This window comes from Etheostoma cragini, chromosome 12 (genome assembly GCF_013103735.1).
Source record: "Etheostoma cragini isolate CJK2018 chromosome 12, CSU_Ecrag_1.0, whole genome shotgun sequence".
Classification (NCBI taxonomy): Eukaryota; Metazoa; Chordata; class Actinopteri; order Perciformes; family Percidae; genus Etheostoma; species Etheostoma cragini.
The window spans coordinates 3,684,788-3,710,946 of NC_048418.1; the positions used below are offsets into that span (position 1 = coordinate 3,684,788).

Below are 26,159 nucleotides of genomic sequence, written 5' to 3' on the forward strand. Positions count from 1 at the left end.
TGCTTAATGATACCAAAGCAAGTATATTTTTACCAAATACAAACCGCTCAGATCGAATGTCTGAGCCAAGGCCTCAGTCTTTTAGATTGTATTCATGCAAGAGTTGCAAACTCTTCTTTTAGCTTAGGCCAAAGATAGTGTGTGGGAGTAATGTTGCCTCTCACTTTGTGCAGGCCTAACCCTCTCATATATGGCCTATACAGTAGCATAGATTTTTTGCTGTGAGTTGCTCAATCTGACAGAGGCCTCTGTGTGAGGGGAAAAAACAACAACTGCTACAGCGGGTGTAATTACAGGAATAGGTCCGTCTAACTTCAGTTAGGGCAAAATGTTGTTAAATGTTATTACTGAATCTGATTTCAGCAAGTCTTACAAACCTGTTAACCTAATTTTGAGCAACCTTATTCCCTCATTAGTTAAACTTAGCTGAGCATGGTTCCCACATAAACAACACATTTGAGTTCTTAGGCAAAGAATTCAATTGAATCACTGTGTTTGAAGAATGGTTTCAGTGTTTTTTACATCCATTCAGCAACTGAACAGACTTTGATGAAATTATAACATTAATATCTGACTAGACTCCAATAGGTGTTTGTAATGCCACAGTGGTACATTGTGACTTTTATGTTATAATTTGAAAGTGAAAGTAAAAAAGATGAATTGACTCGTCTAAAATAGAGATGTTACACAATAAAGCCCATATATAACATATAAGATTTGGGTCCTTTTGCTGATGTTTGGAGTTCACATGTTGCCCTTCCTCACAGGGGCCGTTAATGACATCTGAGGAGATGCGTCGAGTTGACGTACTTAGCATTGTCCACTATCTCAGACGTGCCCTCCTCCACCTCACTGTTATCATTCTCTCCGTGCTCTCTCTGTAAAGAAGTGGTCATGAGCCCCTTTTGCACTGAACTGTTATTCTGAAGTTGACTGAGGGTTCTCCGGAGTAAAACACATACAATGCCAGAAAGAACCTGCGTACGTTAGTTTGGCAGGACATCTGTGACATTTGTTAGACCAATACCTCCATAAAAAGAATATACACATTCCCATTGACTGTATGTTTTGTGAAAGAGGAGAATGACTATATAACTCTTTAAGTTAGGTGATATTTACTGCAAAATATGTATCAGTTCAATTTAGGACCGATTGTCTAAATAATACATTGCAATTAATGTATTGCCCTATAAAATAAAATACAATAGCAAAACCATATGTTAAAATTAAATACCTAGATGTGATAATCTGCACTCTCTACCATGTGTTGCAGTAATCTCCACTGAAGTTAACTGAAAGGACCCAGAACAGGACTTATTAACTCATTAAAAATGTTTTCTCAACTTTTTGGTGGACTTTTTTGTGATCTTTGTTTTTGAAATTTATTGACACCATTTATTCAATACCATCTAATACAGCCATATTACTAATGCAGAGTAACTATTTGATTTGCAGTTACAATATGTACAATTTCTTTCCAGAACAAAAAGTTGCAGTTGAGAAACATGCATCTTACTGAAGTAATATACACAACTTGTTGACTCAAAAGATATATTTTTTAGGAACCAATAGAGATTGCTCAACGGCCAATAACAAATTTTGATTTCTTTTTAATGAGGGGCTTCATGCTTCATCTCCTACCTGCATAGCTGGATCCTTATAAATAAATATAATGCATACATTGCCATTTAGCAGCTTGTTATAGCATGGAGAACAGGAAGGGAAAGGAAGGTCTTGAGTGGATTAGAAGGGATAGATAGGATGTTAAAGGGAAATAGATTGCAGAGGAAACTGAGAGGAGAGAAGAAAGGAACGGGAGAAGCCAGGATGAGATATTATTAGTAGAGGAAATCAGAAACACTAGAGAACATGCCCTGTCCTCCTGGAGGAAGATATGGCCTCGTTTTTTGTTAGAAGGCCAAATGCTGTCATTTGGTTTCTGGTATAGATTTTAAAATAAAAAACAATAAAAACGTTCAAAATGTTTGTCAAATTTTCTAAATTAAGGAAACGGTTTACTGAGTGACAACACGTTGCCCTGCCCTCTGACCTACCTAGTAGCCTTCAATTGCTAATTAGGTTTTGGCATTTCTGCAATTTATTTGCATATTATTGTGATTGCTACACATGATCTGATAATACATAATTTAAGCACTTACAATAAAATGTGATACTAATGTGAAAATCTGAAGCTCGCTGAATCAGTAACATCTTTTAAGTCACTTCTTAAATCAATTGAAAAGGTGCTGTATAAATAGGCTTTATCATTGTTAATCCTATTATAATGCATATGTTTGAATCTATTAATCTAATTAATCTTTCCTCAAGTAAAATGTAATTCCTCTCCCAGGGGTGCTGTACAACACCTGAATACCTAGCTCATTGGTCAGGCATCTTAGATATTTCCTCTATAATCAGTTGTTAAAGTATTATTGTTTTTAAAGGACAGAATTTATAAGCTACAGAAGGAATTTATCATTTAACATTTTAAGATGAAGCGCTTCAGTCCGCCCAACAATGATGGCAGTGTGTTGTCTGAAATGTCTGTGCCATACATCAAATATTGAAATAGGGGTCAGCTATTATGAAATCATTTGAATCTAATCTTTTTTTTTTATATAAATATGTGTCTTGCAGGTGGTACGTTCATCCTTTGGCACACAGCATTCCTCACACCCAGGGGCCAAATCTTCAGCTGGTATAGGACCAAGCAGTTGTGTGGCAGATTATCAGCCTCCGTATGACTGTGGACAAGTACAGAGGTCCAGCATTTGTAGGATCACATGCTCTAAAACCAACTTTCTGAGACCTATGGCAATAAATCACACGCCTAAAGTATATTATCATACTCGGATATCAGATGTAAGAAAGGGGAACCTCTGGTTTTGATAAGCTCAACACATTCTTGCCGTCTAAGTCTGCACTGGAGTTGGGTGCATGGGTGTTGTGCTGCTGACAGCAGGCTGTTGTCATGGTGGACTGGTATGTCTGAGACTGAAGCTAGCCTAGCTGTCCGGTTTCATTTAGCATGTTAGCATATGGCTAACCACATATGTTGACTGATCAGGCCATTATCCTCTTCCCCTCCATCACCATCTCTGGCCCCTACAAGGGGGTATAAAGTAGTTGGTAGTGGTGCCCCCTTACCCTGTCATCTTTTCATTTTTCTTTCATTTAGTCATCTATCCATCTCATCCAACAATCATCAGCTTTTTCTTTAGTTCAATCTCATCAGCCCTCATCACTTTTTTGTAGGACTAAGCACCGTTTAGCTCTGCCTAACTAAGATCTAGTCACTCACTTCTTTCCTTTGAATTTATCTCACATCTGTCCCAATTAAGCTTAAGTTACCACAGCTCAGTCCCTGCCCTCTCTACAGTCAAACCCCAAAGCCCTGTTTAATACACATTTTGGCCCACCGTAGACCTCCCTAGCGTCTGACCGTGTAGCCAATAGGCAGTTGTTTTGGTAGTTGTTTTGGTTGCATGGAATCGGCTTAACCGTGGAGAGGCCAGGCTACCACAAACTGATGGACTTTGACAAGCGAGGAGTAGGAGGGGGAGGTGGAGGTGGTGGAGGAGGAGGAAAGGGGGAGACAGAGGAGGGGAAGAGAATGCCTGGGAAGACAGGGAGCCGATCTGGACACGGTGGCCGGGGTGCCAGCTCCAACTCCGGGGTTCTGATGGTTGGACCAAACTTCCGGGTCGGTAAGAAAATCGGCTGTGGAAACTTTGGAGAGCTTCGACTTGGAAAGAACCTGTACACCAATGAATACGTGGCTATCAAACTGGTAAAAAATTATTTCTATATATAAAGAATAAGTTGCAGCACACTAATGTTGTGTGTGATACAAATCAATATTTCAGGATAAAATAATTTACACTTGAAAGCAACTAAAGGCTTATTCACATTGTACCTAAACTAATATATGGAATATACCTGGAACATAACAAAATGTGGGTTTGATTTTCCGAAAATGGCAGTGTTGTCAGAGAAATTGGTGTTCTGAATTGTGTTTTATGAATTTTACTACTTTACTTTGTGAAAAATAATTATTCTAATTTAAAAATAATCCCCCTTTGAAGGAGCCTATCAAGTCGCGGGCGCCACAGCTCCACCTAGAATATCGCTTCTACAAACAGCTGGGAAGTTCAGGTGAGAACCCCTGTCTCTTTTATCAGGTTTTCTACTATAGGAATCAGTAAATGCCCTTTTTTTTTAAGTGCACTGGTGTTCTTGTCACTGCAAACTCGTAGGGAGCCATCTATTTTCAGGCCTGTGTGTGAGTACTAACAAAAGTGTGTACACAGAATGTAGTGCAGTAATTTCCCCATTGGGGACTAATAAACAAATTATCTTATCTTATCTTAAGTTATTAAGTATGTGGCACTTCAGGTGATGCACAGAAGGCGAGTCTAGACTGTAGGCTTCATTTGGCCTGCCTCAGCCCCTCCCGCTCTCCACCTTTTTGCCCATTTTTGGATTAGCCGGGAGCAGGCGGGGTCAGGCACTGCCAAGATGGCTTAGGTCCGAGCTGCCCACACTGAGCTTCACAATGGCTCTTCAGATACTTGTGGGTGACGTCATGGAGAGTAAGTCCATGTTTTATACAGTTTATACTATTGTTTCCATTAAACAATTTTTATGCATATTTTAAAATATTGCATTAGAAAAGCTGAATGGGACTAATTTAAAAAATACAATTGGTATTGCTTGCCAGAAAGCAGCAGGGTGAACAGGCTGTTGCTGGCGTGGGTTTTGTCGGCTCTATCACTAATCAATGTATTGATTTTATACATAAGTGTGCCTAACTGTGCCTAATGTCCAACTCCTGTTCTAACTGCCCTGTCTTTATCTGTCCATCCAGAGGGCGTTCCACAGGTGTTTTACTTTGGGCCATGTGGTAAATACAATGCTATGGTTCTGGAGCTGCTTGGACCCAGCTTAGAAGATCTGTTTGACCTCTGTGACCGAACCTTCTCTCTAAAGACTGTACTCATGATAGCCATACAACTGGTAAGACAAACCAGTTTAAGAAAAAAAAAAAGAGAGTTTTATTTCTAAAACACTAGCTTACTTACCTGTGCTGTCTTTGCTCTATCCTTTGCCTTAGATAACCCGTATGGAGTTTGTCCACACCAGAAGCCTGATCTATCGAGACGTGAAGCCTGAGAACTTCTTGGTGGGCCGACCCGGCTCCAAACGGCAACACACCATCCACATCATAGACTTTGGCCTAGCGAAAGAATACATAGACCCAGAGACCAAGAAACACATCCCATACAGAGAACACAAGAGTCTGACTGGAACTGCTAGATATATGAGCATCAATACACATCTGGGGAAAGGTAAGTTGCTCCCGTGTGCTACTTTTTACGACACAGTGCTTTGTCGTTTAATTTGATCTTATTCTGACTTCTATCATGGCTTGTGACCTCATGTTTCAAATGCCAAATATTTTCAGTTGACATTTAAAGGGGCGCTATGCAGGTTTTTTTTCTCGCTTTTTACTTGGATATTTCTCTCTAGAGCTCCCACTACAGCTTTTGGAATAGATCTTTGGCAGCTCCTATGATTACTTATCTTTGTCTCATCGCTCGGCCATTCTGCAGTTTCCTCTTTCTCTGTTCCTCTGACAATGCTTTCCTAGGTTTCTGTTTCTTTTTTGCCGGCTCAGCCATGACAATAGTGTGAAAAACTCGGAAAAAACATCGCAACCTTGTTAGCCAGTTCCTGAATAGCCGTATGTGAGCAGTGCCGTGAAGCAATTAGTTTGAGGACCACAATGTAAATAAGTCCTGGACTTTATTGTGTTTTTATCCTTGATTGTATTTGATGTCTATATTTCATGTGTGAGGCATTTTTGATACAATTTAAATAAAATCAAAAGTTACATAATCATTACAGTATCATTCACGCGAGTCTGGTGGCTCGCCGGTTAAAAGTTGCGAGGGTGGTTTTTCCGCTCACAGCCGCTAGGGGGGAGCGAGACAACCACCATTCAACTCAGTAAATCTCAGTAAAATTGAAAGCTGTTCAATTAAGGTAAATTAAGCTAAAAAAACTGCATAGTTCCCATTTAAATTGTTGCTGTTTGCTGAGCTACAGTAACTTTAGCTTGTCCATTAAGGTAACTTTAGCTTTGTTTGCAGCGGCGACCTACTGAAGTATGTAGTGTGTTGCGAAGATTGCCCTAATTTGTTGTCTTTGGGACACAAGTGATTCACTTCTCAAGGCATCAACACATACTTAGGTTAGATAACTTGCAACTGTTGTGAAAAGGAGCAATTTAAACCTTTTGTTGTTCTGTGTTTCAGAGCAAAGCAGGCGGGATGACTTGGAAGCTCTAGGCCACATGTTCATGTACTTCCTGCGAGGCAGCCTACCCTGGCAGGGACTCAAGGTGAGGAGGCACTCAACCAGCCATCAGTCCAGTCACTTTTTTTCTTTCATTACCTCTGTCTTCAGCCGCCTCTGTATATTTCTCCATGTCTCTGTCTTCATTAGGCTGACACTCTGAAAGAACGTTATCAGAAGATAGGAGACACAAAGAGAGACACACCAATAGAGGTCCTCTGTGAAAACTTTCCAGGTTTGTATGCATACACCTCTAGAAAATAAAATCGGTGTTTCTGTGCAGCTGCGACATTCTCTACTGTATATTCTCAGGTTAGCATATTTTGATCAAATCTTGTGTGTGTCTGTGCGTATCAATCTTTGCATGTGTGGGTTCGGTGCCTGTGTATGCGTGTGCCTGTGTGTATGTAACAGAAGAGATGGCCACCTACCTGCGGTACGTGCGTCGGCTGGACTTCTTCGAGAAGCCTGATTACGACTATCTGAGGAAACTCTTTACGGACCTCTTTGACAGAAACGGATATATCTTTGACTACCAGTATGACTGGACTGGAAAGCCGCTGGTTAGTGTTGAGGGGTGTTTTCTCCTGCACACACACACACACACACACACACACACACACACACACACAGACACACACACCCACACAGACTGAACTTACTGATTAGTTTAGGGCATGGTTAATGCTGAGAGTTCAGTTCAACAGTGATACATAATCATATGGCTGATCTACTGTGTAAGCAAGAACTGATAAAGTAGTCAAGCGAATAACTCTCCTATCTCCAGAAAGTCAAAGACACAACCTCCTCCCTGTTTAAGCTTCTTTGTAAACTGTAATCTGAATAGAATCACTTGAGTGAGGTCAGCAGAAATCAATGTCAAGTATCAATTTTGAGTGGTACATAATGCTCTAAAATGTAGCCGTATCACTCTCACACTTCTCCATTTAATGTAATTAGTTTTTATTGACAAAATGGTTTATTGTAAAGGGCTTCTAGTGCCACCCCAACAGTGATACCCGTAAGATCAATAATATGATATAAAGTCTACATAAAGGAGTGTCATGTAAGCCAATGTGTATTTTCTTACTCTGAACCAATGTTGACCCCACATCATGTGTGTGTTTAGCCCACTCCTATTGGTCCAGTGGCCAGTGAGACTCCAGTTCCAGCAAGCAACCGAGAAAAAGCACCGCAGACCAAAAACCAGGTACACACACACACTCATTGTCAGCAAATATGCAACATGATCATTCATACGATTTTAGTAAAGTTGCCAAAGATCTGCCAAACTGTCAATACCAGTTTAAAAACTGTTTTTTACTGTTTAGTAAAAAAAAGTCATCCTTTTTCTCGCTGTACATGATCCACAAATCCACCCTTTAACGCACAAATGCGCGCACACACACACACACACAGCTGACCACATGAAGCAGCTTTGCCTCTCATTTACAGTACTGCTCCATCAGCATTTGTCACTTTCTTGCTCCATTTTAAAAACGCTGGTTGGCTATGTCACAGGGTTATCAACTTGCCAGGTTTCTTTGTCAATCATTACAAAAGAATCACCACTAAAGAAAGCGAGAACTAGTCCTAGAGCAATCCAAGTTTAGGGTTTCAACATTTGTTAACAGACTAGAACAGAAGTCCTCATTGTTAGGTTTAATGTTTTTGTACCACCTTGATAGGTAATGGTAAAGTCATATTATTTGTAGAGTCCCAGTGGACAGTAGATGTGTTTTCACACTGGTCAACTGCACACACTGAGTGGCGAATTCACAAAGACTGGATTGCGGCGCTGATGAATTGTTCATGATGAACGACAACCACATGATAAAGAAGAGGCATGGCACTTAACTTCAGCTATCAGAGACTACTAAATAACTGCATTTGACAAACTGCATTTATTCAACTGCATACTAAACAGGCAGACAAACAAGCAAAAGAAAGACTAATAAATAATGGCTAAGGAATAATGACTGAATATGTACAACAATGAACCATTAATAATTGTAGACCATTGTGTAGTCCAGTACTTTTAAATGGGTCACCAAATCACTCATCCTTAGGAAGTTAGAGTGTTTCTCAGCCACGTCAGAGTTTGTCCGTCACTCCGTTAGGCCCTTAGGCCCAGAGGCCTCTGAACTTTGCACCCTGGGATCGTGTACACTGTATCTTCTCCCATCTCAACAGTTGAATGGACTCTTCTCAATCATCCTCCACAACAGGTGACCCTGTACTGACAAGACCTTGTAGATCATCAGAACTAATACATCCTCTGACCTTAGATAACCCTAAAGTTGACTTAAATGCATAAAGCATGCATTGTACAGCTAGCCCCGGGATATCGATGGCATCATCATTCAAATGTCACAAGCCTTTGCTACAGCAACTATGATATATCATATCAGTAATATGAGTGTCCAAAGGCAGTATCTCCTTTATCATTGCTTCAGCGGAGGACTTAAACAGTAAATGCGCTTCATTACCACCAACTCTGCTAAGAAGATGCTAATGATTTCACTGTAACTGTGAAGCTTTTTGCACTGCTCTTTGTGTTTTGGAATGGTTTTTTGCCACAAGGATTAGTTGTATAGAAAGGTGCCAATTTTCCACCAAATGCCTGCATTTTATTTAATTTAAATACATACAAATAGCACAGGAGCCCCAAGACGCTTTTTGATAGGTAGCGACCTTAGGGGTGCAACCGTTGCGGGTGCTGTGAGAGTTATACGGCTTCTTGTTGTCTTTTCTGTTTAGGTTTAGCGGCTGCAAACGTTGCACAATCCTTGTGAATTTGTCCCTGAGTGTTGGTTGCTCCTTGTAGGGTCAACAGGTAGCTTTAAAAAGTTTGTTTGCTTCTTCGGGGAGCATGGTAGCTGGAGTCAGACTGGATTCACAGCAGTTATAGTGGATTCCATTTTTACAGTATCTGACTTGTCACTGAGCACATTGTAGACAGTAAATGGCAATAACACACCTCTTAGCACAGGGATTTACTGTATACTAAGAAAAGCCACGTATGCGTATCACTGTTCATTTTGCGGCCCAAGGCAAGTGTTTCATGCGATCTGTGGTATTTTCTGCGCGCTTACTGAATGTTACTGTAGACAATGCCTCCTGCTAGAGTCAATCAATATCTTTGCATATTTTACGGTGAGCAGTTTGTACTGATTACACTTTCTATTTTCACAAACACAAATGCACATCAGTTCAGATTTAAAGGCGCCAGTAGTTAGGTTGCACTGCGGGCCTATTTGGATCTTAATCCCAAAAGAAACAGGTTTGAGGCAGGTGAGATTGGGGCAACACAGAAAATAGACCACCACCTTCCCCTTTTGCATGGGGGGGGGGTCCTCCTGGGCACTCTCAATGTACTGCACACTTGAGTGCTCACCCTCCTGTTGCTCCTCCACCAAATACTGATTCTGAACTCACTATTTCTTTTCTCTTTCGTTTTTTTTTCTTTCCTCATTCTTTTCTCTCCTCACCTCAACCCGCCAATCCTCTTTTCCATCTGCTCATCTTCCAATTTCTCCCTTGCCTCCCTGCTTTTCCTTCTTCTCTCTCTCTGTTTTCCACCCTGTCTCTTCCCCTTTCCATGCGAGCATCCTCCTCCACCTAAACTGTCCTCTTCACCTTTTCCCTTCTCCACCCTTACCACCGCCTCTTCCCCTTCCCCCTCCTCCTCCCTCCCGCTCCCCTTTTCCGTTACTCCTGCGATCGGCTTCCTGTCTCCTCTAGTCTCCAGAGGGGAAAGGCAGTGAGTCGCAGCCCACTCCAGTGACCAATCGAGAGCTGCTGGGCTCCCACCTCACTGCTGATAGGCTGGGCGGGTCCGTCCAGGTACTGAGAGGAAGGGTTAGCTCTGCTGGCTTCTTGTCTTGTCTGCCTACTTGTTTGTCTGCCTGCATGACCCCTTCCGTCTGTGCAGCAGGGCTGACCTCAAGTCTGTTTCCTCACAGCCTCAATAACTCCCTCTCAAGGGACTATTGGGATAGAAATTCTAAACTAAAACCTTCATGTACCCTTGTTAGGTTTGCACAGCATATTTAAGGAAATGTTAGATATGTTTTTGGCAACCACTCCCTCCACATTAAAATAATGGGGACTTTCTGCAAGGGGACAGAAGGCTTTGGCCCGGCTTCTCTGATGACTTTGTCAACAGAGAAATTGTCAAGTAGGCTGCTTTTTGTGAAAGACTGGGTTTCACACTGTGTTTGTAGCAACTACTAGAATAAACATTAGAAAATTAGCCGAAGTTAAGTTGGTTGTTGTTGAGATAAGAGTTGGATATGAGTTTATAATACCCATTTTATAAATTAACTCTGTGTTTGACAATAGGACGTTGGTGGTAAAAACGTTTGATTTAGGTAAATACAGGGTTGCTCCATGCACACTAGACCCAGGTCTCCAAATGTAGTTCAAGACATGTCATTGCGCTTCTTTAATTGTGTGGTTTTCAACTAGTGGTCACTAGAGCAGTGTAGTGGCTTGGCATGTGATCAAACCACAGTGCAGAGGTAAATGTGATGTTGCAAAGTTGATGTTTATTGTAACATAATCCACATCAAACATATTACGATGTAAAGCAGTCTGAGGGACTAGTAGGTTTCTTGTGTTAGCTGACATACACTAGGCAAAATCCCACAGCTGTTGCCTTACTTGCATCCAGCTTACTTTGCCAGAAGTAGCATGATGCTTCATATACGGTCCGTCATCACTGTTTGTGTCCGGCAAATTTATTGCCATTACCAACCACTACAGGTGAGGCCCGAGTAAGAAGAGCACCTCCAGCCACATTAAATATGCCACCTTTATTTTGGAAACACTCCAGCTGCAGAGGAATATCATTTGGTAGCAGTGTGTGAATGTGTTTCATTTTTCTTAGTATTCTAAATTCATTAATTTAATTCAATTGAAACTGTACAGCACTGTTTCAAATGAATGCAGTTGATGGAAATGAAACATGAAACAAAAAAGAAGTGTGGTGGAAAATAGACAAAAAAAACCCCACAAACAACAGGATTTCTATGTTTAAATTAGAAAAGTGTGTGACACACGCACACACGGATATCTAGTCATGATTTGACTGTTAGTGCGTCACCACCACTTACAATGAGGCTCGTCATATGCCAGAGCATTGCGGCATTATGAGGTAGGATTGTGCATGTAGCAGTAATGCAATGTTGTTGGCATAATGCTTAATAATAGTCCTTTACACTGTACCGCATCACGAAGCAGAGGTGTTGCTGTTTTGCATGGCAGCAAAACGAACGTAGGCAATGCCTGTATCTCTGGAGGTGGGAAGCTCACCTAGAGGTTACAGCTCTTAACTATAAAGACCACGTCCACATTAAGCCGCTTACATTTGAAAACTATGTTGTCCTTTGTGAGGATGGAGAGCAGGACACAGATGGGCTTGCTAATACACTGAGAACTGGGATCTGTTTGTCTCTCTGCTGTTTTTACTGTAAGACACATTTGTGCCAAGTGAAAGGAAGACGAAAAAGCTTTTCTATCGTTTTGGTGTGTCAGTGTTGAAAAAGTGTGGAAGCATGTTGTTTTCACACATAACCGGCGTTTTCAGATTTATCTGCCTTAATGTTGACGTGATGCAAGTCTTTTTCAATTCAGTTGGACATGGCCACACCTGTACTCATCCGTCTGTCTTCCATTTCTCACATCCAGGTGATGAGTTCAACCAATGGGGAGCTCAATACAGACGACCCCACTGCAGGACACTCCAACGCACCAATCACAGCCAATGCAGAGGTGGAAGTGGCTGATGATACCAAGTAAGGACACACACACGTTAAAGTAAAATATATGGCTTGTAGCGTACTGAAGGCCTGACTTAAGGTGATATTGGGCGCCAGACATACAATGAAGTTTGTCAGTTGCAGTTTGGGCCTAACTTTTCTGCGTAACAATACAAATTAAATTAAGACTGTAAAGCTACTTTTAAGGAATACGGAAAAAATTTACCATATCAAATATAATTTTTTCTCTCTTTTTCTGTCAAACACACACAGACTGCCCGTGTCAGTTCTCCGTGTCTCACATTGCCAACCCTATCTCCACAGCTCTATGTCAGCACTTGAGTAGGCTATAGTCCTCGGTCGAGTTTGGGTGGTTAATAAAATGCCTAATGTGGGCTAGAATGATCTGGACCTGCTCTCCAGCACCTTTGATTAAAAAGTAAAGTATTCTGATTGGCAGTGTCATACATCAGCATTTCATTCTGCAGCTGTGCACCGCCATATGTCTATTAATGAGGCAACTCTGCAGTAGTTCACCTGTCTGTAAAAACAGCAGGAGTGTTTGGTGGGATTATATTAACTGAAATTAAGGACATTTGACACAGTAAATAGCTGCCAGTATTTAGAGAGAAAACATTTTGACTTAAAATAGACTTGACTGTAAGGACTTTTCATCGACTAAAACAGGACCAAAGTGTTTTGAGTTGTCATAGACTCAAACTATGAAGAATAAAAATGACTAAAATGTGACAAAAATATATAAGCATGTTTGTTTATATACTTCAGAAAACACACCTTTGCACTAACAAGATGCTGACAGTGACAAAAGTCTGCTTGTTATCTCGTGTTTTCTCTGACACTAGTTCTTCAGAAGCTTTCTGTCTTTGTTTTCTGTTACATTTATCATTATTTTCGACTTAGTTTTTTAAGAAAGTCATGTCCAGTGATCAATGACCATTTTAGATTACTTGTAAATAAGCAGACAAAACCATTGTTGTGTCCTGTGACAGTCATAGGCAAGGGCATCCCTGGAACACTACTTGAGATTTAAATCAGTTTTTACATAGAAGAGAATTGTATAATCTACTTTATGTATTTACTTAAAAGTTTTAACATAATACAAAGAACTCAATCACTTAGTACATTGTTCTTGTCCTAACGCCATGTGTATGGCTCCTAAAATCCGTTCACGCACATCCACTCATCTACTAATATATTTAATCCACCAGCCCTCCTAATGTGGTCAGAAAAAAAATGACTAAAAACAAAGACTAAAAAGGAATTTTAGAGTCATGAAAGCAACTATAGGAAAGAGTCCTTAAAACGTTTTATAACGTTATAACATACATTTCCTGTATGTATTGCTGAATGTGATTGGTGGATGGGATGACATGTCCTACTCTCATTCAAACCAGTAAATTACCACAGAAAAGAACCCAAACCCTAACATTGGCTCCCTATACTTGTTATTGGTTGACTGTACAAGAGCTCATTCTAGGGTTAACTGTTTTAACTCACTCAGTTCATTGTTACTTAAAACGCATAATAATTATAATAAATGAAAGTGTATTTGAAAGAGACAAAGCTGTATTTGAAGTCGGATGATGATGTTTTGTGTGTTGCAGGTGCTGCTGTTTCTTCAAGAGGAGGAAGAGGAAAGCGCTCCAGAGACACAAATGAAAACGAGAGACGAGAGAGAAACCCAGGGGTTTTATCTCTCTTTCTCTCTCTCTCTCTCTCTTTCTTTCTCTAGCCCTCTTCAAATAGCCCTCCCTTTATTCCTCCTTCAGTCCCCCTCTGACCCTACTTCTCTGCTGTCCGAGGTCCTGCAGTGTACCTTGGGTCAGCTGGACTGGCTGGGCCACTGGGCAGCAGAATATGCTAAGCTGATCTACTGGTTTCTACCGCTCTGGAATGACCCTCAGACAGTAACGTGTTTACGGTTCCATCTCGCAGCTTTAATTGTGGACCAGCTGTGCCAACGGTGAAGTCTTCATGTATTTATGGTCACAAACTGAACTGAAACTGGATCAACACAGACTGCAAAACAGTGGCCGCAAACAGTTGATATACTGTAAAAGACGAGCTGACTTTTTACTGGCAGACTGGCTAGTTCTCTATTTGTGTTTTTTATTTTTTTCTTCCTTACTGACTGGTTCAGAGGACAGAGAAGTGTATTTCTGAGGAGATACAGAAGAGACGACAACAAAAGGACGGGAAGCAATGAGACTGTCGGACCACACGTGCACACAAAACATGCACACACACACATATGTACAAACACACTGCACACTTTCTCAAGCTCATCATAAAGACACTTCATGGACAAACAGATGCAGCTGTCGCACATAGTCTATAAAGTTTTTATTCCCTAGGGTCAAAGGAAGTACAGCGTGACCGGCTTGGTCTATTTCCTGCAACGGATTGGGCTCGGTGTACTTCTCAGACACACTCACCCTCAGAGGAAAACCTCACAACCACCAGAATCAAAAGTTAAGAAAGATGTTTATGTGAAGACTATGCTTTTTCCTGTTTTAATTTGTAACTAAAAAAAAGACAATTTGGAACCTTTTTTCTGTCTTTTTGAGTTCAAAAAGTTTGTGTTTTGTAGCTTGGTGTGTTCTTTAAAAATGTTTTTTCTTTTTAAATAACTTGTATTTTTAATTTTCCGTTTTTTCTCTGGGTTGGAGGATGGGAAGTCAGATAACTCCATTAAAAAAAACAACCAAACAAAATAAAAACTGATCTTTATTTAAGGGAATCGTGAACAATGTCTTTTTCAGTGGTTGAGGAATGTTAATGAATGAATGTTAACATGCTGACGTTATGCAGATAATGTGTATGTTTACCACCTTACTTTAGCATGTTAATAGTTAATGCTGTCATAGTTTCGCAGATGTTTGGTAAACCAAAGTTTTGGACAAAAGAAGATCATATATAATCGTCATCGTACAAAACATAACATACAGCCAGCGGTTGTCCATGAATATGTTTATTCTGGGCCAGCCGACTGACGGTGCCGTACCCTGCAGCTACTGAGGCTGAAAAAACAACACGAGCTGCAGATAAACGGGCTATTAGTAAATGTGTTCTCTTATGGAGCGTAAATATAAAAAATATATTAATATGTTTTATAAGATTTGCAAATGTAAAAAAGGTTTTGCTAAAGTGTAATATGTAATAGGTATTGCCTACTGCAGGGGTCTTCAAGCTTTTTTAAGCCAAGGACCCCTTAACTGAAAGAGTGACTTATCAGGGACGCCCTACTACATTTATTGTATTGTATGAAATTAAGTTGCATATTAAACTGGGCCCACAAGAACGTGTGGGCGGCCTAAAGCCTTTATACCAAACCTTCTTAGTGTACAGAAAAAGCTATTAAATAACTGTTGGCATCATTTTTTAAATCATGTTTCAACGTTAAACATACATGTGGCACAGTGAATCCTTGGGATTAAATGCATTTGTGGCTACCTAGGCCAGTTAGCCTATCAATAATGTTTGTTTTTGTTTTAAAAAGTAGGCTGATTTATATTTTTTGAATTTGCAAGATTCATGTTGACACTTTTTCATTTTTGAAAAAAAATTCAGAAAATTAGTAATTATTTGGTGGCCCCCTGCAGTAACCCTGAGGCCCCCTGGGCCCCCTTGTTCAAGGTCTCTGGCCTACTGTAAGCCACAGGGTTCAAAGAGAGAGAGAGCAGCGGTCGTTGAGTGAGCAATGGAGAGGGAGCCCCAAACTAAAGAGTGAATCAATGAAATTAAAAAGTATTTTCAGATTGTTTTTCACGGCGGCTACAATATAAATCATAAAATAACACAAACTTCTCAGAGGGAAGGTGCCAACATTGCCAGACTCGGCCTTCATTTTGTTCTCAACTACACACATGAAAACTTTAGTGACTGCATCTTGCATGGTGACAGAATGGGTCTAACATATAAATATTATAAACACCTGGCAAAGTACTCAAATCCACCTCTCTGCTAGTTTTCGCTGTGGTAGCCTACATGTTCCAAAGACAATATTTTGCCAAAATGGCACAAAATACTGCATAGTATACATTTAAGTATGAAAAAGCCCCTTTATGTTGAGATGTTGTGGAAGATGTTGGTGATGCCGGCCTCATCTCCAGAGGTAGAGCTTCAAAATTTTGTAAGGAGTCCTGATAATCTCATGTTATACTTTGGTCCACATGGGCAAACGTTGCAGTAAGTATTCTCTCTTTACCCACGACTGTGTGGCAACTCACACCTCCAACACCATCCCAAACAGACAGAGACGAGACATGATCACTGTCTCTGTGGTGCCAGGATAACAACCTCCAACTCAACGTCAGCAAGACAAAGGAGATGTAGGGATCACGCCCACATTCTCATCAACGGGTCTGCGGCCGAGAGAGTCAGTAACCTGAAGTTCCTCGGGGTCAGCGATGACCTAACCTGGTCTCTCCACTCCAACATGGTTGTAAAGAAGGCCCGGAAACAGCTCTTCTTCCTCCAATGGCTAAAGAGATTCGGCATGGACGCAAGGACGCTCTCCAACTTCTACAGATGCACTATTGAGACTATCCTGACCGGGTATATGTCACTGTCTGGTACGGCAGCTGTACCGCCCTCAAATGCAAGGCACCACAGAGGGTGATTAAACAGCAGGGTGCATCATGGGGACTAACCTGCCGTCCCTGCAGGATCTCCACACTGACAGCCAAATGATTTCTGGTCCCAGTCACCCATGCCATGGACGGTTCAGCAAGCTGCCATTGGATAAAAGACCAATAGATTCAGGGTTAGCTTCTTCCAACGTGCCGTCAGGCTACTCAACACGTGACCCCCCCCTTCCCCTCCATCCATCACCTCATGCACATCTGCCACTTTACACTGTATATAGCTCCATAGCTACACTGGACTTTGCCTATATTGTTATTTTTATCACACAGCCACTTTGCACTGTACATAGCTTCATAGCTACCATTGGACTTTGGTTAACTGGTACTTATATGATTATAGGTTGTTTTATTTGTTATTTATTTTTTTGGATAGTTTCTTTTCTATTATTATTATTGTTGCACTGTTGGGGAGAGCGGGATACAAGTATTTAATTGCATCACTTGTTATTGTAATGGCAAATAAACACTATGAATCCTTGAAAATGATCATATATAATAATAATATTCATATCAGTGGGCAACAAATCCAAAGAGGGAAAAACAGAAGGAAAGAGTTTCTTTCTACAATCTTTGTTTGTCCTGACAGGACAAAGTAATGTTACACACCAATTTAGAGGAGTGATGAACAAGCATGGAAGAGAGATTTTGTGGACAACAACGCAGGCCACAAGGGATGACCAGGTTACACAGTTTTATTTGTATTTTTTTGTATTTGTATTTTGTTCACTTGTATTTAACTATTTTTGCTACGAGTCAGACCAAATCCCTGGCTGTGATAACTACGGCAAGAGGAGACATGCGTTAAGCCGATAAGTCACACAGACAGACAGACAGACAGACAGACACACACACACACACACACACACACACACACACACAGAGTAATAATCTAAACTATTGATAGATATTAAAAACTCACATGTATGTAACTTTTGAAAGTCATTGTACAGAGAATGATCCACATTGTGCTGGGACCCTGTGGTACCAAACGTGCGGGGTTAAAGGTCAATCTGGAAGAGAGCAGCCCAGTACTGAAGCTTTTTGTCAGACAGTCATGTATATTCCCATTATATAAAGGTACTTTAAACTTATGTCCAGTGCTGAAAAAACAACCTGCCAACATATCTCAGCTGTGACCTTGTGAAACAGGCTGCTAATAACTTCACTCTTCCTGCGAACATTACTCATGTTTCCCTTTGCAAGACATTGGCTGTCCAACTGAGACAAGGGAACTGAAACTGTGTGGGCGCTAAATTCTGCTCTGTTCTGTGAAAAAACGAGTTTTGACAATTATTTGAGTAATTTCAAATATGTAAAATGATAGCACAGCACACACTTTTTCTAATATCCTCTTAGAGTGGCCAAATGTTGCCCTGTCGCACTATGCTTGCTAATTTTAAGTGATTGTTTGGACTTTATAAATTATAGTGTGTGGTCTAGACCTACTCCATCTGTAAAGTGTCTTGAGATAACTCTTTGACAATAACGTTTTGGTACTAGAAATAAAATTGAATTGAAAATTGAATTGATAGACGTCACGTGATACCTTTATGTAATATATTTGCACTGGCGTAAGTGATTTGGGGATGCCAACTTTTTTCGCTCTGTTACATACACGATCTTTGACAGTCACACCCCCGTCACGTGAGGAAGTTGAACCCGCGGGCTATTGCTATTGGCTGAGAGGAGCTAGAAGCGTTTCCTATTGGTCGACTCATCTAGCTTTTTATGCTTACATCACCATTGCAGGTCTGCGTTTTTGTTTACATGTGTTTGCATTTTTAAAGCCAGTTACCGTACGTTCGAAGCCAGATAGCTGAAGGTGAACGGTGGTACGGCTCGGTGTTTTCTGGATTCAACGTGAACGTTACACGCCGCCGCAAGAACAGGAACTCGAAAGGTTTCTGTCTGATTTTGGTCAATTTCATTTACGTTACGTTACTAACGTTACTTAAGTTAAGCTGAGATACAACATCTCGCAGACGCGAAATCTTTTTTATTTATTTTTATTTTTTTTATGAGAGGACGTTGGTTAGGTGTTAAAATGTGATGTTAGGCGAGAAATGCGGCGTTTTGGTGTCTGGTGTGGTTCTGTTTCGGTTTTCGTTTCTCCCCTGATGCTCCTGCTTTGACACCCAGCTCTCCACGGTCACGTGATCAAATGGCAACTCACACCGAGATGAAAGGGAATATCTTTTAGGGCATTTTGCTGAACTGACTAACATGATGAGAAGTAGATGTAAAGCAAGCGGCGTGTTGAAAAAGGGAACCGAATATTTATCTTTCGTCATTCAGCTCTGTTTAACCATCCACAGAGTCTAAAAAGTTACTTTATTGGACTTATTTTTTTAACCTTGCACGGTGTAGCTGATGAAGGCGCGAGCTTAGGTCTTTGTTTGAAGTGTTGTATTCTCCCACGAGCCATAATGTCGGACCCAGAGATGTCTCTCCCGGTCCTCAAGAAGCTCAGCTATGCGGTGGGACACTTTCTGAACGACCTGTGTGCCTCCATGTGGTTCACATACCTGCTGGTCTTCTACCACTCAGTACTGGGATTCCAAAACACAAATGCAGGTAGTCTCTCTGTCTCTCTCTCTGTCTCTCTCTCTGTCTCTCTCTCTCTGTCTCTCTCTCCGTCTCTCTCTCTGTCTGTCTCTCTCTCTGTCTCTCTCTCTCTGTCTCTCTCTCTGTCTCTCTCTCTGACTGTCTCTCTGACTGTCTCTCTGTATATCTCTCTCTCTGTCTGTCTCTCTGTCTCTCTGTCTGTCTGTCTCTCATGTTATACGTATATATACGAGATGTGATGTGTATTGACATTGACACTGCATGCAGTCATATACAATAAGCCTGTAATATATCTTTGTGAAGCCTAATGCAATTTTTCATGGATACTACACCAGGGGGATATTGATCTTATACTCATTGTATTAAACTGTGTTGCTGCAAAGATCAATATATTTTTTGTCAACTATTAAATATATGTTGATAATCGATTAACCAGTTTGAGGAACTTTCTGATTCCAGCTTTTTAAATGAAAAAATTCTCTAGTTTCTTTAGCTACTCATCTATGACAGTAAACCAAAGAACTAATCGATTAATCTAGAAATAATCAGCAGATTAATCAACAATGAAATAAATAGTTAGTTGCAGCCCTTAACCATGGTAATACCAATTAGTTTACACTGGTGTGGTGTTTTTAAATTATTCTTGTGTATTTTGCATTTTTATCGAGACATTTCTATTCCTTTTTATAAAGATATTTATATGGAATTCATAAAGTGAATGTCTGCCCTTGTCATGCATCTTTCTTCTCTGTCTGTTGCAACACATTGATTATTATTGTTTCTTACTGGATCTTGAACGTCTACCTGTGGTGTAGGTGTGTTGCTGTTGGTTGGCCAGATAGCTGATGGGATCTGTACGCCTCTCATTGGCTACGAGTCTGACCGAACCCCTGGCTGTGGCAACTACGGCAAGAGGAAGACATGGCATTTAGTCGGTAAGTCAAACAGACGGACAGACACTATGGTGTCACTTTACTGCCTTATAAGATTCAGAAATGATTTACTCTTCAGCAGAAAAGTGTGAATTCAGGGAATTTTTACTCCACAGTACTCAGTGAATGTTTTACATTAGCCGCTTTCCGACCGGAGGGATTTTTTTGCCGTTCCTTGAACATATTATGTCCTATCTTTTTATTCTCGTGTTCCGACTGGACCAATTTGGGGATTATTAAGTTCCTCAGGCCACAGTTCCTGTAACTCTTTCAGCTCCTGAGGAAGGGTAGGGCAGGGTCTTTTCCTTTTTCCGCATAGTGGTGGAGGGATGGCTGTGTTATAATACCAAAAGGTCAGTTCTTCTGGCCACTTGGCCAGTGTGAACACAAATGGAAAAACCGGTTTTGGGGCAGAGTAGTTAGTTGAACTGTTTAAAAGTGGACTGTTCCTATAACTACGTTCCTGTTACTACTTGGCCAGAAAGAGGCTATCATGCTAGACCCGGTACAGATGAATCTGGAAGAAAGCAGCCCTGCTGTCCAGTCGGGGAGCTTGTCCTTGTTTCTGTCAATCAGCTGTTATGTACATGCTCTTATAATGGGTATTTGTGTACGTTTTTTTATTGACTGTGCTGTTTGAACTATGCTCCCATACTGAACCATGAGCACATATTTGATTGAGGTCAGGTCAGATTGTGTTTTAAAACACTCTGTAACGACAGCTGTTAGAGGGGATACAAAGTTATCCTGGGGTCAATGTAAAGGTCAGTATAATTGTGTGGCAAACGCACAGTGACAAGAACAGACAGCGCTTTGTAACAAGGATACTATGATATGATAACAGATGAACATTTGCTGCATTGAAAAAATAGACAGAGAAGCATGATAGTACAGCTTGGCATATAAGCAATGAATATACCAGCTATAGCCACAAAACAAAATACCTTATTTTCATGTGTGTGTGTGTGTGTGTGTGCTCCAGGTACACTGAGCGTGGTGATATCCTTTGCCTTCATCTTCAACCAGTGTGTGGGCTGTGGTCCCCTCACCCCCCAGTGGGCCAGTTTGACCTACTTCATCCCGTTCATCATCGTCTTTCAGTTCGGCTGGGCCGCCACCCAGATCTCCCATCTGTCTCTCATTCCGGAGCTGGTCACCTGTGAGCACGATAAAGTAGAACTCACTGCGTACAGGTACGTCTCTTTTCTTTCTCTGTGAAATGGAGTTGCCTTCAAGTTGAAATTGACATTGAAACATCGTACTGACGCTTTGAAGCACACAAGAATAGTTTTCAGAGCAGCCCTACTAGATTGCACCCAACTGTACACACAGCATCTACACATCCTAATACGCTTTTTCTCTGTTTGTGTGTGTGTGTTGTGGGTGTGTTATGGTTGTGTGGTGTGTGTGTGTGCAGGTATGCGTTCACAGTGATAGCCAACATCACAGTGTATGCAGTGGCTTACCTGCTGTTCCACTTCCAGGCCGGAGAGCACAACGACCCGCTCAGTGATGGGCTTGGACCGGCAGATATCCCCGTCTTCAGGGTGAGAAAAAAATGCTTAAATCAGCTGTCATATGACACGTCACGCTGTTCAGGGTGGGTGAGGCTACTGAAAATGACCACCACACACACTTGCATTGAAACAACATTCTTGTCCTGAGATGAGAGGAGAGGCGCAGTTGAGGCTGTTTATGCAAATCAGGCGGCACAGTGCAATTTTGGTTCACGTAATGGCATATCATTGCACTTGTGTTCGTTGTTGATCCGTCCACTTCTTATAAACACAAACACACGGCAGTTTTATAACTTTAGTTGGTGGCAGCACCCACATAGACCCAACCCTCGACTTACTGGGCATTTTTCATCTACTTCTACTTTTAGTTTGATTAAGACAGAGTCTGCAACTGAGTCACAGAATAATGTTTGTTTTGGCAACAGACACACACACACACACACACACACACACACACACACACACACACACACACACACACACACACACACACACACACACACACACAGAGAAAGAGAAGGAGAGAGATTTGCATTTTTCAAAAAGTCTCTCAACTCCATTGGCTCAGAGTTGACTTTGAGTTGTCCATTTCTTCTGTCTGTGTCTTTGACAGGGATGAGAGGACATTGATGGACATTACTAGAGCTTGCTTCTTTCCAACCAGCTGATTGTGAACTTCTTAAATCTTGCCCCTGACAAATACCCCCATATAAGAAAATACTCAAACCGAAACTGAAACGGATAAAAACAAAACATTTCCAAACAATATAAACTAAACTGAAACAAGCAAACCCACTCTGGAAACAAAAATCAATGTTAAATGGCACCCTTTTTTTTATGAGCCAATATTGCATCAAACAGCCTCAAAGATAATTTTGTCCTTGTGTGTTGTTTCTGTTTGCTTAGTTTCTAATAAAACTTGACATGTGCTGTTTTTGTGTTTGATTACAGAATCTGGCGTTGATTGTGCTGGCCATCGGCGCTCTCTTCTCCCTCTTCTTCCACCTGGGTATCACAGAGAGGAGGCGTGAAACAGGGGGGGAGGGCGGGGGAGAGGAGGGGAGGAGGAGTATAGGGGAGGAGAGGGAGGGAGAGGAAGAGGGGGAGCGGAGGCCCCTGCTTCCTCGCCCGAGGACCCCCACGTATCTTCTGCAGTGGAAAAGTTGGCTGCGGCAGCCTTCTTTTTACCAGGTGGGAAGATTATACGACGTGACCAGATGTGAATATCTTAGTATTAGAGTTGTTCCGATACCGACACCAGTGTCAGAAAAGCCTTCGATACTTCCTAAAATGCTGGTATCGGTACCGGCACCAATCTGACACCATGTAATCTAGCCCAGAAAAAACTCAACATCATAGTAGTTTATTTATATTCTTCATCTGTTATAACTGACTGCCAAAGTAGATCATAAATGAAAGTTCTCTCATTCTCTGTGTATGTTCATGTTTTACAAAGAGTTTAACCTAAGCCAGACTGTACAACAATAATAGCAATCATGTTACATCCATACAGGGAGAGTAGTATACACATGTTCATGTATCGGAATTGGGGAGGAAAACATTTGGTAAACATCGGTATGTGTTTGGACTGGCAAATTGGGACAGAAAAAGCTTTTTGTGTATTCAGCATTTCTTATTTCAACCGCTGGAGCTTGACAGTTGCCACTGGCTGTCTTTTGTTATATGTAGATCTGATAGATGTGTTTTGCTGTGTTTCTCTGTAGGTGGCCTTACTTTACATGTGTACCAGGTTAATAGTCAATCTGTCTCAGACATACATCTCAATGTATCTCATCAACACTCTGGGGCTGCCCAAGGTAACCACAATCATTCTTTTTCACATACTGTGTGTAAGTGTAATCGGTTCACCGTGACCAAGGAGCGAGTGCTGGTCTTAATCTCAGCTCCAGTCTGTCCTCAGTTGTTTGTTCACTTCATTCTTTCTCTCCCTCCAACAGAACTTCATCGCAACCATCCCATTAGTGATGTACCTGAGTGGCTTCTTTTCCTCCTTCATCATGAAGCCTGTCTCTAAACTCATTGGAAAATGTGTAAGTAAAAACTCACTCCCCCCCGATACAAGTACCATTATCACACTACTTTTATCATTAATCACAGCCCCCCGCTGTCTGTTGCTAGCTATGATGACGCAGTAATTAAGGACGATTCTCTTCGAGTAGTCTGCAGGTTTTCACGTCAACTTTTGGTATCGCCTCAGCTCGCTTGGTACCTCAATGGAGATAGTGAAAAAAAAAGTACCTCTTACGAGGTACTAGGGACTTTTTTTTCATAATGGAAAACCAAAAAAGTCAAGTCGAGCAGGTACCATATCATTGAAAAACGCCATAAGGGTTGACTTTCACCAGATGTCCATTAGTGAAAGAAGTATTCACATCCTTTACATAAGTAAAAGTAGTAATACAATACTAAAAAAACACTCTGGTACAAGTAAATGTCCTGCATTAAAAAGATTTTACTTAGGTGAAAGTGTGCAAGTATCATCAGGAAAATGTACTTAACGTATTAAAAGTACTCAATGCAGGAAAATCCCCACATTTAAGAAACTGGAAACGATCCAGACAGTTCTGTGGTGGTCTAATCATTTCAGCTGGACTTGTAAGCCGTTATATTTTTAAGTAGTAATTTACAATAAAACATAGTGTTTTATATACTACATGTGTTGTGTGCACAAATCTTAATTGTTTAAGTAAATAGTAACTAAAGCTGTCAGATGAATGTAGTGGAGTAGAAGCAGAAAGTGGTATGAAAAGAAAAGACTCAAGTAATGTACAAGTACCTCAGTGTGTCTCTCTTCCCATTGGTCCAGCTCACCTACTTCGTGGGCCTGCTGCTGATTATGGCCTTCTCCTACTGGGTGCTGTTGGATGGCCAGATGGGTCAGCGGGTTTACGGGGCTGCTGTGCTGCTGGGGGCCGGGTCAGCCACCATCCTGGTCATATCGCTCTCCATGACCGCGGAGCTCATTGGCGATCAGACGGTAAGATGTGTGCGCGTGCTTTATGTGTCCTTTCACATCATCATCCACTCTCTTTATCTCACTCTCACTCTGTCTCTGTGCAGCAAAGTGGAGCATTTGTGTATGGAGCCATGAGTTTCACTGATAAAGTGGCTAATGGGTTAGCTGTGATGATCATCCAGGCTCTGCATCCTTGCCAGTTAGTGTGCAAACACACACACGTGCAGACACACACACACGTGCGCACACACACTCACACACACTAAAGACTAACATGCTCTCGGTGTCGTCTCTCTCAGTACTGTGGTGTGCTGTCCGGCCTGCGTGTGGTTCTATCATTACATCATGGTCATAGTAACGGGAGGCGTCTCAGTCATGGCGACTTTGGCGCTCTGCTCCATCCTCATCTGGCCAATCAAGATCAGACCTCGTGAGTTGGGAAATTATATTGACATTTTTCTAGTATGCATATATACGGGCTGCAACTAAATATTATTTTCATTGTTGATTAATCTGTTTGTTTTCTATTTTAGTCGATCAGTTTTGTTTCTAAAATGTCAGAAAATAGTGAAAAATATTGATGAGTGTTACCCAAAGCTTAGACGACGTGCTGAAATGGCTCGTTTTGTCCACAACCTTAAAGATATTCAGTTTAGAGGAGTCAAGGAACTAGAAAATATTCACATTTATGAAGCTGGAACCAGATAACTTTTACTTAAAAAAAAAAAAGACTAATTGATTAATGGATTATTAAAATAGTTAGCAATGAATTTTAATAGTAATATCTGCATTTGCTTTGTTCATTATATCTGTTCCTCTATGTACTGCTTAGTTCTGGTTCACAGCTTAACTACAGCTCTTTCCTCTGTGTGTGTGTTTGTGTGTTTGTGCGTGTGCGTCTGCCAGTTATCTCTAACGATGAAGCCAGAGTCAACTGACTGTCCTCTTCCCGACAACAACTGACATCCAGAAGGACGAGAGCTTTCACTTTTGTTTCTTTTGAAGATTCATCTCTACTTTTTGCAGGAAAAATGCCTCAGGGGAATTCCTGACTGACTGCTCGACTAGTGCAATCATTGTGATACATTCATCACTTGCGATTAAGTAACAGGGGTGAGCAGGGAAACCATATATTTTTCAGTTTTCTCACCATGTTCCAAAAATGATGTTCATCCCAGTCCCCGGTAATTATATATATATAATAAATAAGTTATTATAGGTTTATTTTATTGTAGTGAAGTGGTGAGTAGTTCAACAGGCACTAGTTGTCCTTTCTATAGCTTTTTTTAATGGATTTTTACCCACTTTTCAACACTTATTAGAGCCAAATATCTATCACAGATGAAAGCAGAGGTGGCGCAGGCTTTGTTTACGTGGCTGTT

General features: G+C 41.1%; 2 protein-coding genes across 5 annotated transcripts in view; both read left to right on the top strand.

Moving 5' to 3' along the window:
* Positions 1-14,674, top strand: part of LOC117954270 (casein kinase I-like) — a 17,120-nt gene extending 2,446 nt beyond the window's left edge. Inside the window, exons 2-12 of one of the 4 annotated variants that reach the window (XM_034887929.1) lie at positions 2,638-3,790; positions 4,086-4,155; positions 4,868-5,016; positions 5,114-5,348; positions 6,318-6,403; positions 6,508-6,592; positions 6,772-6,920; positions 7,487-7,567; positions 10,102-10,203; positions 12,049-12,155; positions 13,745-14,674. In XM_034887929.1, the coding sequence (XP_034743820.1) occupies positions 3,530-3,790; positions 4,086-4,155; positions 4,868-5,016; positions 5,114-5,348; positions 6,318-6,403; positions 6,508-6,592; positions 6,772-6,920; positions 7,487-7,567; positions 10,102-10,203; positions 12,049-12,155; positions 13,745-13,799 (1,380 nt within the window). In that variant the 5' untranslated portion in view covers positions 2,638-3,529 and the 3' untranslated portion in view covers positions 13,800-14,674. The remainder of the gene's footprint in view (positions 1-2,637; positions 3,791-4,085; positions 4,156-4,867; positions 5,017-5,113; positions 5,349-6,317; positions 6,404-6,507; positions 6,593-6,771; positions 6,921-7,486; positions 7,568-10,101; positions 10,204-12,048; positions 12,156-13,744) is intronic. The other 3 variants (XM_034887930.1, XM_034887931.1, XM_034887932.1) reach the window with 3 other exon arrangements.
* Positions 14,675-18,525: 3,851 nt separating this feature from the next.
* LOC117954268 (major facilitator superfamily domain-containing protein 12-like) lies at positions 18,526-26,159 on the top strand. Its single transcript, XM_034887925.1, has 11 exons — positions 18,526-19,360; positions 20,167-20,286; positions 21,266-21,476; positions 21,701-21,830; positions 22,752-22,991; positions 23,525-23,617; positions 23,759-23,851; positions 24,628-24,798; positions 24,882-24,976; positions 25,077-25,207; positions 25,684-26,159. The coding sequence occupies exons 1-11, from the start codon at positions 19,213-19,215 to the stop codon at positions 25,713-25,715; spliced, it is 1,464 nt and encodes a 487-aa protein (XP_034743816.1). The 5' UTR covers positions 18,526-19,212; the 3' UTR covers positions 25,716-26,159.

What these genes read in the sequence shown, in the direction of transcription:
- LOC117954268 (XM_034887925.1), top strand. Translation starts at nt 19,213, where the DNA reads ATGTCGGACCCAGAGATGTCTCTCCCGGTCCTCAAGAAGCTCAGCTAT. An exon ending in GGCAGCCTTCTTTTTACCAG is followed by an intron (nt 22,992 to 23,524) that starts GTGGGAAGATTA and finishes GTTTCTCTGTAG; the next exon opens with GTGGCCTTACTTTACATGTG. An exon ending in CTAAACTCATTGGAAAATGT is followed by an intron (nt 23,852 to 24,627) that starts GTAAGTAAAAAC and finishes CCATTGGTCCAG; the next exon opens with CTCACCTACTTCGTGGGCCT.